This window comes from Rhinolophus hipposideros (assembly GCF_964194185.1).
Source record: "Rhinolophus hipposideros genome assembly, chromosome: 14".
NCBI classification, from domain to species: domain Eukaryota; kingdom Metazoa; phylum Chordata; class Mammalia; order Chiroptera; family Rhinolophidae; genus Rhinolophus; species Rhinolophus hipposideros.
Genome location: NC_138060.1, coordinates 61306834 through 61319689, shown reverse-complemented (window position 1 = coordinate 61319689; position 12856 = coordinate 61306834). Strand labels below are relative to the sequence as shown.

At 51.8% G+C, this 12856-nt stretch overlaps 2 protein-coding genes across 4 annotated transcripts in view; both read left to right on the top strand.

Moving 5' to 3' along the window:
* USP4 (ubiquitin specific peptidase 4) overlaps positions 1-3936 on the top strand; it is a 38624-nt gene extending 34688 nt beyond the window's left edge. For both annotated transcript variants that reach the window (XM_081071722.1, XM_081071721.1), the window contains 3 exons: positions 860-963; positions 3145-3233; positions 3577-3936. In XM_081071722.1, coding sequence (XP_080927848.1) covers positions 860-963; positions 3145-3233; positions 3577-3738 — 355 coding nt within the window. In that variant the 3' untranslated portion in view covers positions 3739-3936. The remainder of the gene's footprint in view (positions 1-859; positions 964-3144; positions 3234-3576) is intronic.
* LOC308507157 (uncharacterized protein C3orf62) lies at positions 3857-10205 on the top strand (the record flags this gene model as incomplete). 2 transcript variants are annotated; one of them, XM_081071726.1, is made up of 4 exons in its annotated part: positions 3857-4545; positions 5486-5900; positions 6723-6814; positions 7836-10205. In XM_081071726.1, the coding sequence occupies 3 exons, from the start codon at positions 5491-5493 to the stop codon at positions 8099-8101; spliced, it is 768 nt and encodes a 255-aa protein (XP_080927852.1). In that variant the 3' UTR covers positions 8102-10205. The 2 variants fall into 2 exon arrangements, with proteins under 2 accessions (XP_080927852.1, XP_080927851.1); XM_081071725.1 differs by lacking the exon at positions 3857-4545 and having other exon boundaries at positions 5431-5900.
* Positions 10206-12856: the final 2651 nt, after the last annotated feature.

Sequence of the window (12856 nt, the reverse complement as noted above, 5' to 3'; positions counted from 1 at the left end):
CTCCAACAGAAGCACTTCCCCAGGCTCAGGGTGCTGCTGGTGATATCGGCCACCGCTGGTTCCCCTCTCGAGTCCCTCCTGCCTCCTGCTTGACTTGGTTTTCCCATGTCATTGGTCCCAGGGAGCCTGGAGTCAGCAGGTCAGTGCAGGCACAGTGCTGCTTCTCATTCACGGGTTCGAGGCAACCCGGAAGTAGTCTGCTGGGGTGCATTGGATTATGGGGGCCGCGGGTGGGGGTGCAGACCCACCATGCTCCTGTCCCTGGAGTAGAGACTAGGACGGCTGTCTACTCTTGTCCTCCCAAGTCGCACAGTACAGAGTGTAACTGACAGGAAAGTAAGGCACCAAGAGAGGAGTTCCTCCACGAAGTGCAGTTTTTAAAGTGCTTCGCGGAGGTGGATACATGCATGTGTCTATCTAAGTATAGACTGGTAAGCGGGAGTATGTAGGGGGTGGGTATATAAGTCTTGTACAATTCTTTTGACTTGTATGTTTGAAAATTTCAAAATAAAATATTGGGAGAATATTTCTGGGGACTGTTTTCATATTTAGCTTAAATTTTTATGGCACTAATCGTAATTTTGATAATAGCAGCCATTTCTACATAGTTACTGCAGCTGTCACCATGTGGTCTGAGGCGGGAGTTACCCAGGAGGCCTCCTGTCTTTTCTAACCTGAACTTGTCAGTGGTCAGAACAGGACCCCGGGCCCCTCCTGTCATGGTTTGTTCATTCCTCCAGCAGCTGGTGTTCGAGCCCCTCTCTGTGTTCCAGCCGGTTGCATAAAAGGGGTTGCTGGGTTACTCCAACTTTCTCTGAGTTGAACGTATTTAAGGGCTGTTTTTGTGTTTTGTGCTCAGAGGTCTGAACATGTCCGAGTTTGTCTGTGACCTGTCAGCAAGGCCGTATGTATATGACCTCATTGCCGTGTCCAATCATTATGGAGCCATGGGGGTTGGCCACTGTAAGTACTGGCATCTGCTTCCTTCTGAGATCTTGAAATGCCCTCAGCCAGCCACCTCTCACCAGCCTCTCCCTGTGCCCTGAGCACTGCACTCACACAGCTCCAGGGGCCTCGGCCTCTTCCATACTGCTGCCGTTTCATTAAAGAGCTTTTGTGGTTTTCATATTCTTTAATCCAGTAATCCTACCTCTGGGAATTATCCTAAGAAATGACTTGACATTGGGCAAAGCTTTATGCACAAAGATATTCACTTATTTATTGCAATGGAAAATTAGCAACAGCTTTGGTGATTGAGAGTTGGCACTGCTCTCCATTCACTTGATGGAAGAGCTCACAGCCGTTGCAAAGTGAAACTAATGTGGGCAAATGCCGGTGATTTGTTACGTGAAAACTACACGCACTTAGATCATTACAGAAGGTAGTATCACAACTATGTTAAAACAAAAAGCAAAGAAATTGATTGGGGGTGGGGAAGCCTAAGAGTAGAGACACCAAAATGTTAATTTTACTCTTTTCTCTTTGCTCATCTTTATTTTTCAAAATTTCTATATAGTATATGTTTACTTTTATAATGAAGACAGACAGATCTAGTACGTTTTGTTACCTGCTTACAGAAAGGTGTTAGTAACGTTGAAATGAGGAGCTGTCTTTCCTCATATTTCTTTTACTGCATCAGCACTGTGCCAGCTGCCACCACAGCAAATATTAGGGCCCCAAAAGGTGACGCCATGGGAGGTGTCAGCTCCATTTATGCTCACAGTGGATTACGGAATTGCCCTAAACCCTATCCTTCTCCCCTATACTGGTAAGCTTCTTCTGTTGGCCCAACAATCTGTTGTCCTACTCCTCTGTTCTTACTGTGTCACCTACTTGCTCCAGATGGCTGCTCAGTCTCCAGCCCTCAGATCTACATTCTATGCCATCAGAAGAAAGGAACAAAAGAACAGGACCTGGCCTTTTAAGCAGACCTCCCAGAAGTCCCCTTAGCTCTTGTACAGACATTGCAGTGGCTGTAACCTGGTCACTTGGCTACGTCTAGCTTTAGGAGTGGCTGGAAAATAAAAATTGTGTCTGTTTGAAAATGGGGGCTCTACTGGAGTGGTGGTTAGCAATCTCTGATCACATCACATGCCACAGCTACTTTACTCTTCCACACCTTTTTTCTGCCCAGATTGACTGATAGTGTGTTCATGCTTGCTGGTCAGATGCACTTATTTTTAACTGCCATTTTAGCATATAAACAAGCCACTTGGACATGTTTCTTAGCCTTCATATGCTTCAGTTTTTTCATCCATGAGGTTAGGCTGGTTACGTGAGGGTCCACATTGGGTCCCCAGTTGGGACTCCCAGATTGAGATCCCCGTCGCTATTAGGCCGAGCAGACACAGTGGGGACAGGCGCTTGGTACCGTGTGCCACCTTCCCTTTGCTCTTCCCCACCCTTTGCACTAGGCTCCCTAGTGAGGAATGTGATAGTCACATGGCAGGTGGAGACTGGAAACCACATCTCCACTAGACTGTCATTCTTAGAGTCTGGAGCAGGCATTGTACACTGCTGTGGGATTGCTATTGTAAACACATCCTGCTCGGAAACGGAAATGAAGACAGGCTGTGGGGAGTTTGGATCGTGAGGCACTGGTGCAGACTCTTGACTCACTGTTTTAGAGAAAGATAAATTGAAGTCTTCTGCCCACATCCCAGCTCTGCAAACCCACATGCCCAGTGCGTCCCTCACTGGGACAGGGCCACAGAAGTAAGAGGCAAGAGTAGCCCCCGCCTGGACAATGGGGGAGTTTGACTTGGCGTGTTCTTTTGAGAGCGATTGTTTTGCTTAAATCTTAACATCTCAGCAACTTTTATGGGTTCCCCCGTTCTGGATTATTGTTCATGGCCATCTTGAAAATCGATCGGGATTTGTTGGTTTTTTTTTTTAATTCATTTCCCAAAATTATGGTTTAAAGCATTGGTCCCTGACCATCCATTTTTCAAGTCTAAGAGAAGGAACAGATTTTAGAAGGGCATGTGAGTTATCTTTGGGTTGTTAAGGCAAGCTGTAGATTACTTTTAATTTCAGGGTCTTTGTTTTGCTTCATATTTTTGGAGTGTTGTTATTGGTTAGTGTAAGCCTGATAGGCTAACTAGATTAATTCTCTGGTGACTGCTAGAGTATTGTTTTTGGCAGACACTGCATATGCGAAGAACAAACTGAACGGGAAGTGGTACTACTTTGATGACAGCAATGTGTCCCTGGCCTCTGAAGATCAGATAGTGGTGAGTAGGCCCTGATATCTGTGTCCTCCTCTTTCCTTGATGGATTAAAGCCGGAAGTCTCCGGGCCAGTTGGTTGTTTAGTCATCCTGATGTGACAGTGGGACCAGTGGGAAGAGGAAGAGTTGGCTGCCATTCCTTCTGGTACCCTCCACAGGGCACCCTCCCTGCCCAACCCAGCACGAGTAGCCTCAGGTGGAAGGGCCTTCCGGTCGCCTCTGTGTGCATGCACAGGCAAGATGGCGGATCCCTGAGAGGGGTGTGTTTTGAACAGTGAGAAAAAACTGGGAAGAATGGGTGATTTTTTTCCAACCAGTGAGTGGACTTTTCCTCTTTTGTGTTTTAGACAAAAGCAGCTTACGTGCTGTTTTACCAGCGTCGAGATGATGAGTTGTATAAGACGCCTTCACGCACCAGTTTTCCCGGGCCCTCTGATGGAGGGACAGGGCGGAGCAGCGCACAGCAGGGCCTGGGGGATGATGAGGCTTGTAGCATGGACACCAACTGACGCTGACACTGCCTCTGACCCACCACCCGCAGCACCAGTGTAACCCCCCGGGGACATCTTGGACCCTCTGGAGACTAGTGTCTGGTTTCAAAACCAGATAAGGAAATTCCCTTCTTTTATGAGCAGAAGAAAGAAAAAAAAAAGACCGTTTGCTCAGAAGGGTTATGTCAAGAGGCTGAGTTATTCTTTTTAAACAGATGGTGAAAAATTGCTGTAAAACCTGTAGAGCTACAGAGTGGGGGTTGGGCAGGGGGCACCCAGTGGTGTGTCTGATGGGTTCCAAAGACTGGAAAGGAACACACTGAGTATGGTGCGGCCATGAGGACAAGACCTGCTGCAGGCTGCACCAAGCTCCTGGATTTCTGCTTCTGGTGCCAATTACTGGTCACCCCAGTAGTCTGCCCACGGTAAACCAGGCCTCAAGTAAACTTGATGTCCCCTTCTCTCTTGCTGTGCCCTGCGATGGGTTTATGATTCCCTAAAAATTGGCCACTTAAGCCCATTTCTGTTTCCCTTTGAGTCGTCTTTGAATTTCCAGCTACCCCTAATGAAATGAAGATATTGCCCCTCCATCTAGTGTGGAATCTCGCAGTTCCGTTACGTCCCCCGCCATCCTCGATGAATTGAGACAGCTGGATACTGTGTGGAACTTTCATTAGCAATCACAAGAGTTGTACACAAAACTGTTGGGTACCTTGGCCCATCCACCGCTTTGTCTCCATGTTGGCTTGAAACCTGGAACCTTCCTGGCAGTTTGTCAGGCCTAGTAAGGGCTCCCTATCTTGCCGACTTTGGCTGAGAAGTGAGGTACCCGTCCCTCCCTTCGGTGACCTCTAGTAGGCCTCCCCACGCCTGCCCTTCCCACCCCTGCCGAGGTCCCTCGGGTCACCTTACCCCACCCCCACTGGCCTTTGTCGTCGTCACCCGGAGCTCAAGTCCCCACCGCCTCTGTGCGGACCCGGAACCGGTGTTTCCCTCCACATGGGTTTAAAAAACACTGTCCGGATATTTTTTTTTTTTTTGACCTTTAACCTGAGCTACGGTTGGGGCCGCTGGGTTGGGGCCGCTGGTCTGCGGCACGTGCGCTCCATGGGGCGGTGACCGTTGGTGGGGGCGGGGACGGTGGGGGCTGCCGTGTGGCCACGCTGTTTGCACGCTGTTTCGTTGAGGACGAGGGAGCGAGGGCCTGGTGCGGTGCGGGGTCCAGGGTAAGGCGGCCTGAGAGCCGAGGGCCTGCGGCTGGATGGGCCCGGGAGGCGCGGGTCCAGGGTAAGGCGGCCTGAGAGCCGAGGGCCTGCGGCTGGATGGGCCCGGGAGGCGCGGGTCCAGGGTAAGGCGGCCTGAGAGCCGAGGGCCTGCGGCTGGATGGGCCCGGGAGGCGCGGGTCCAGGGTAAGGCGGCCTGAGAGCCGAGGGCCTGCGGCTGGATGGGCCCGGGAGGCGCGGGTCCAGGGTAAGGCGGCCTGAGAGCCGAGGGCCTGCGGCTGGATGGGCCCAGCCCGGGAGGCAGGGCAAGGGCGGGGCCGGGTGCCCCCGGGCTCCTGCAGGATCGCGGGTCCCTGCCGCCCACACGGGGAAAATGCCGGGAGTATGGGGTCCCCTGCTTCCCGGCCTGTAGTGTGATCAAGCTCAAGGAAATCGTGACCGATGCCCCATTGGGAGTGGGTTGCAATCTCTCCATAGCGTTATTCTCATGTTGCTCTGTACATTTCCAACGTATTACATAATAAAGACATGGTCGCTTTTAGGAAAAATGTCTGAAAAACTGAGAAGATGCAGGAAAGAGCTGACTGCAGCCATCGATCGGGCCTTTGAAGGAGTCAGCGATTCCCAGGAGGCCCCTGGCCGGCCGTGGCTGGAGCCCGACGCCGCGCCGCTCTCCTTCCGCCGCCCGGTGCGCGGGCTGCTCTGCCCGAGGCACCCGCTGGCAGCCTGCTCATCTGCGGCTCCTTTCGTTCCTGTCCCGTGTACTCCCGAGAACGAGAGCCCTGCCTTTGCACCAAACCCTGCTCCAATGAGTGCAAAGCCACATACTTTGTGCCCCCAAAGAAAACCTCTTACCAGCAAGGAAAACGTATTGCTGCATCCCTGCATTTTGGCACCTGAAAGACAGTTTTGGAGGGCGGCAGGCGATGGGGAGAACTGGAGAAAAGACGGTCTGAGGTGATTCCAATTTGATAAGTTTCATAGCTACCATTAGGGGGGCCTCGTTTCTGAACAAATTGTTGAAGATCCTGCTTGAGTCCCTAACACTGCTCCTGCCTGCTTTTGGGAGCTCTACGACGATATTTAGAAGTTCAGAGACTTCAGATTCTGGCCCAGAAAGCATGCATGTGTGGGGGGTGGGGCGAGGAGGCCTGGATGTCCAGCCAGTCCCAGAGAGCGCTTTGCAGTACCAAAGGAGTGCTGAATGCTCAAGAACCTGATTTTTAAAGCCATCTTATTTTTTATACTATAGAAACAAAATCCTTAGTTCTGGTGACTTGCCCACATTGGGGACAGGCTGAATGGATGGTTTGTTTCATCCTTGTCTCTGCTCCCTCCCCTTGCCCGGAGCTTTTTCTACTATCTGGGATTAAGGTCTCTCTCCCCTAGACCTTTACTCCCAGGTAGCTTCAAACTGCCTGGCGCCCAGCACTTTGATTTAGGGCAAGGATAACTGTATGGAATGAAACTTCAAGTTCCTGCCATCTTGGCTGTGGTATGGGCAGAGAATGAAGAAGCCATTTAACTAGTTGAACTCGACAAATATTTATACCGGTATTCAGAGACATTAACCCTCAGTCTGTGATGCTCGTCTGTCGTTATGATGATGCCATTACTCACTGAGTGAGCAGTTGCCACTTGTCCTCTAATCACAAATGATAATTTAAAGTTACCAGTACATTTTTGTCTTTAAGATTAGCTAGCACTGCGATCCCCTTCAATAATTCCTTGAAAGAGGATCTAATTCCCCACCTTTTTCTTTTCACCTGGGGGCTGCAGGAAGGATACGGAGAAAGATTTGAAGGTTGACTCAAACCTGCCACTCAGCAATTCTGGCCAAGAGGTCACAGGGGATGTGCTTGAAATGATCGGTGAGTACAGCAGGCCGGCCCATCCTCTTCCTGGGAGGATCGGTCCTTCACCCAGGCCCCTGCATTAGCAAGTGTCCTATGACACTTTCCCACCCATGTACTTGGTAGGCTTGTTTTGCTCATGGCAGGTTCTGTGTGTAGAGCTCTCATGGAGCTGCAAGCCTGCTGGAGTCACTTCAGAAATGTCTAGTTACAGTGATCCCTGGAGGCAGGGGACAGCGGCCTCCAGGACTTGGTGATTGAGCTTAGAGCTGAAGGAAACAGGACAGAGGCAAAGATGGAGGGAGAGCAGTCCAGCTGGGGTGGGTAACACAAGGTTAAAAGAAATGTTAGAAGCCAACAGCTCTGCTGTAATTTCACCACCCAGAGACTTGACATAGTGCTCTACATCTGGTCAGACATGTTTTTATACACACGCCTTTGTATATTCTGTGTGTGTATATTACGTGTGCCCTATTTGCAGTGATTCCCATCACAGAGTGGGCAAACAGTTCCTAGTTCAGGGCTCTGAAGGGCCTCCAGGTTACAGGGGATGAACGGGAGGCCTGGTGAGGGGAGGTACATGCCCTAGACCACAAAGCAAGACCCCTACCAGCCCACTACTTTAGTGGATTGAGTCTCCTCTAGCAGCCTCTGCAGGTGAACTAAGGTCGCCACTACCTCTGCTCACCATCTTCCATGGCCCTTGCCAGTGTCGGGCAGCATTCTGATTACTCTAAGAAAACCCCTTTTTTCACACTGTCTTGTCAGGTGTGCAGGTCAGGGAGCTCCCTGAGAGCCAGGACACGTGTGCATGTGCGTCTCTGTCCTCCCACTCACACCTTTGGGGCCTGGCAGTTGGTTGGGGCTTAATAAATGCCAGAGCCACCTTAGTATTTGTCACTGGCTCTGGCAGCCTGCCCGCCCCGGCTTTGCACAATCCCAGAGGAGTGGCCACCCATTCCTGGGTTTTACCTTGTGCTTGAAATGTCCTTGGGCACCTCTCACTGGAATTGTAATGCCAAACGTTCTTATTTTTAAGACCATACAAGCATCCGAACTATTGAAGAATTAGCTGGAAAACTAGAATTTGAAAACCAGTTGAAGCATGTGTGTGGTCGCGGTGAAGATTTGCCCTTCAAGGAGGAAGCGTGGGCCCTGCTCATGGACGAGAGCCCGCAGATGGCCTCTGAGGCCAACGCCGGCAGCCTCAGGCAGGCTTTCGACGATCACAGTGTCATCGAGACGGTTCTGGACCTGGAAGAGGACTACAATTTGATGACGTCTTTTAAATACCAAATCGAGTAAGGATAGTTGACTTTAGCTTTGGTTCTTTGCAGCAGGAGGCTGACATTAAGGCATCTGCACAGTTGTCAACAGGCCACATTTTTCAAAGGGTTGATAGGATCTGAATTACCACACACTTTGTAACTTTCAGTCTTGTCCCTTTTGAGCTGAGAGACCTTTTTTTAAATTCTGTTGGCTTTGAAATGTTTCTTACTGTTGATTTTTTCCCCATTTTTCATGACATCTGTTTTTTTGTTTTGACTGATGTTCAATATACTCAGTACTCAAGGCAGGTGCAGGCCGTGGGCCTCAGCCGTGTCTCTTTGGTGTTCTTTTCCACGAGCGCCCGAAAAAGTACAGTGGCCACACCAGGTGGTTTAGTGGGCCAGCCCCTTTCAGGCCAGCTCAGCCGCTCGGAGGACCCAGGGCTGAGAAGGTCCTTGGCCTCAGGCCCGCTGCCACCCTCGCGTGCTTCCCGCTCCTTGTAACTTCGCACACAGGGCTGCCTTTTTCCTGCATGGGCCCCATGCCCTCCTCATGTTCAGACCAACACCCCCCCAAACCTCCCATCCTTGCCCCTTCCCTCTTGGTTGTGTCAGAGGGGCTGGCAGCACCCTTGGTCCTCTCCTGACAGGACATTCCCATGAGGCCTCCCCACCACACACCCCACGTCAGACACCTGGGTTCAGTTGAGTGGGGTGGGGAGGGAAAGGTAAGCACAGGTCCTGCCCGTCCACCTTAATGTCTGAGCCTCATCCGTCCCACTCCAGGCCTGGAGACCCTGGCAGCCACTGCTGGGGCAAGACAGGTGGGGAGTGAGGGAGGGGCCGGGCCACTGCCCTCCTGAGGTCTGCGGTAGCCCCCAGAGCTCAGGGCTGGCTCCAGCCCCACCCCTGGAAAGAAAGCATATCATCAGAAATTATTTGGACAAATCGCTTAAAACCATGATGTTCCTTCAGGAAACCTAATAAGCCGTTCGGCAAAGTTTGATGCCTTGAAACTGAATCTCAGGGAACTGCCACCTCCTGGACTCGTGGGCAGGACGGGGGTGAGGAGGCTGAGTGTCCCCGGGGCTGTTTGTAAGACCCACAGCCCAAGCAAATCAAAGGGCTGGGGAGGAATGGCCGGGGGCTGGGGAGGAATGGCCGGTGGCCGCGCCCCACCGCCCACCATCTCCTGGCCATCTTTTAGGCTAGTGACCTCAGCAAAGTGCAGGCTGTAGAGCCAGTGACACCCCTTCACCACAGGTCAGGTGATTCCTCTGAGCTCACAGGTGGAGACTGCACACCCACTCCTTAGGGGGGCAAGGCCAGGCACCTGCCCACACCCTGAGAACTAGCCCTGGCCACTTTGTGGGGGGGCCTTCCCCTGCTTGGGGCAGAGGGCAGGACTAGGCTAACCCAAGGCCCCTATCGGCCCCCCAACACTCAGCCCCTGCAGGGCAGCACCCTCAGTAGGAACTCACAGCCTGTGGAATTGGGTGTCAGTTTCTTCTTCCTGAGCAGGAAGGACAGGAACAAGTGAGAAGAAATGCTCCCAGCATCCTCCACTGCCCTGCTCAGATGGAGAAAGGGCTGTCTGGATGGAGATGGCAGGCTACTTGATCTTCCAAACACCAGGTCTCACGACAGTGCATTCCAAATATGTGTTGCCATGGATACTCTCCCACAGCGGAGGTGGAGCTTAAAACCCACCCCCTCCCCACCCTCAGGATGGAGGGGAAGCTAGACCTAGGGACTGACTTCCACGGAATGGAGTAGCGAAAGGGGAAAACAGATTTACATGAAGAAGCCTGAAGGTGAACTCCACCGTAGTGTCCCGTGGCTGTCACCCACCCCTGCCCTGATAGGATGCGGTGAGAAGGGCGCTGTACCTCTCTGTGGTATCTTACCAAAAACTCACATCCCCAGTCTAATGAGACGACGTCAGACAAACGCAGATTGGGAGACATTCTCCAGAACACTGGCCCGTACTCAGACTGCCAAGTTCATGGAAAACGAGGAGAGATTCAAAACTGAAGGTGACACAATGACGAACCGCAGTGCTGACATTCTGGATTGCATCCTGGAACAGAAAGCACATTATGGAAAAACTGGTGAAATCTAAATAAAGGCTAGAATTGAGTTAATGTATTTGTTAGTTCTTTAGTTTTGACAAATCTGCCAGTTATGTAAGATACTAACATTAGGGAAGCCGGGTGAAGGTTTATACAAACTCACTATCTTTGCAGCTTTCCTGCAAATCTGAAGTTATTCCAAAATTTAAAGTGTATTTGTTTTTTAAAATGCAGTTGATCCCAAGTTGGTGAAAAATGTGTGTATGAACACACGTGCAGGAAATTGTCATGGACGCGACAAGAGGGGCTTTAGTTTTCTTTTTTTCCTGTATTTTTTAATTTGCAATGGACATGTTTGACTTCTGCAGAAAAAAGACATAATTTGTTTTAAATCCTCACTTCTGTGAACCAGCAGCATGGGCATCCCTCACCAGGTGACCTTAAGTGTCCAGGGACTGGGGCAGAGGCCAGGGCCGCGCCACAGGAGGGCTCGGGACCTGCCAAGGGAGTCGCCCTCCCCTGAGGGGCCAGAAGCTCAGGTTTCACAAAGCTGTTTCTGGGAACTCAGTTCCTGCTCCTTCCAGGGGCTTTACAGAAGGTGAGGCTGCTGGGAATGGGATCTACTCCTAGAAGACTGAAAAGAGGAATTCTGGGGGTAGCCCTTGGGAACAAGGGCCTAGCCTGGTGTAGGGGGTGGGTGGGAGGGAGGGTTCCGCCTCTCCCCGGCCTCACAGACAGACCTTTATGTGAAAGTTCGGATTTACCGCAGGGGCAATTCCTCCCGAGCCCTGGAAGGACAGCCTTTCCTCTCTGTAGAAACACGGCTGTTCGGTAAAGCAGGCGAGCCCTGAGCTCCTGGCAGGCCAGTCCCAGATCAGTAAGGGGGTCATTTCCCTGCTGCCATCTACTCCCCTCCTGCAGGGGCCCCAAGGAGACCTTCCTGCCTTTGTCACCTGCATCAGTGCAGCGGGCAGATGTGTGTTCCTCCGCGCAAAGCCAGGGCTCGGGGAGTGGGTCTCCGGGATTAGCTGGAGGGGTAACAGGAGACTGAAACATTTATTTTAATAAAACTTCCCCAGGTTTGCAGGGTGCTGGGACCAAAGACTTCCCTGGGAGACGTTAATATTGTAACTGAGGAACTAAAACTGTTTTACGTCATTCGGTTCTCTCCCCCTGCAGTTCAGCCTGGCAAGCCAACCACTGAATTGTTTCCGTGGAAACACCAAACTGCAATTTGGATTAGCAGAATCAAAATAGAAACAAGGCAGCACCAAGAATAAATAAGCACTGGAACCTGCTAGTCACAAACTGCAAATTCAAGCCACAGCACAAGGCATGTGAGAAGCTGGGTCCCTTTAGGCCCCTGCCTGTATCCCACTAGTGTCGATGCTGAAGCCACTAGAAATCAGCTTTTTATGCAGATTGGTAGGCTGTATAGTGACACTTAAGGCAGGAGCCAGCTCTGTAGAAGCGCTGAGGCGAAGTTTGTGGGCTGGTGAGGGAGCTGGGGAATAAAGCATAGGAAACAAGGCGAGTGAACGGCCCAGGCCACAGCTGAGGCCTGAGAGCAGAGCAACAATTCTTTCAAAGGACAGTTCAAGGATGGCCGTGGGCGGGAAACGGAGACCCGGCCCAGCGCAGTGAGGACTGCAGTCTTCCCCACGTTCCGGCCATTGCTGTCTAGACACATGGGTCTAGACCAGTGTCTGAACTCTCGCCAGGTGAGCTCTGGGGCCCTTCTGGTTAGTAAGCCTCTGTCTGTGTGTGGCCCCAGCCAGCACAATAGGGCATGGAGGCCTGCCTTCTCATCTCCGGCCCTCAGGGTTCCCCCTCCCTTGCCTCCTGCTCCCCTCACTAGAGGAACAGGGGAGCTACCTCAGGACCCACCTGCTCCGGCTCCCTGGCACTGTCCTGGACCCTCCTCTTCCAATCCTAGGGAAGAGTCCCAGGGGATCAGGACACCAGGAGGAAGGTGACAGACAGCCTGGGGCCCGTGCCGCTCACGTTTGCACCCGGGAATGTGCTGGTAGCACCCACCTCATCTGGGGACTTGTGAGCTGTTAACAATCAAGCCGGTGAAAAGGCTTTGCCCAGTTCAAGCCAGTCTCCCCGCTCCAGCATGGCCAGGCCAGGGGCTCACCTGGTACCAGAGTGGCACCGCCTCGAAGTGAAGCATGAGGCCTTTAATGTGGCAGTGAACGAGGCGGGCACACGAGGGCGGCCACCACGCCTGCCAAGGCTGGCTGGCATCGCGGGACCACCTGAGGCTCTGGCAATTTGCTTTCTCCCTGGACTATGTAGAAGGACATTAATATTTTAGATTCCAGTTAAATATTTATAGAGCGAACAAAGTTGTACTCAGGAAATCTTGACAATGGTTCCCAGTCCTAGTGGGGATGGATCTCTGTGGTAGGCCAGCTAGAAACTGCCTGATTTGACGAGTTTTAGCCTAAGGCCTGGCATGAAAAAATGTTCAAAACTGCTCAACTCTTGTAGGAAGCAGCTATTTTTTTTTTTTTTTTAAGGCAGAAAGGCTGTTGTATTCTGGGCACTTTGGGTGGAGAGCAGCCTGGGAGAGAAGTGGGCATCTTGCAGGAGATGCCTCATCAGGAGCCCTTTGGAACTTCTGAGACAAAACCCAAAACAGTCAAGTTGCAAGGGGAGGCTGAGAGTCTGCCTTTCAGGACAGGACTGCGGGTTGCTGTGTGAGTGATGAGCCT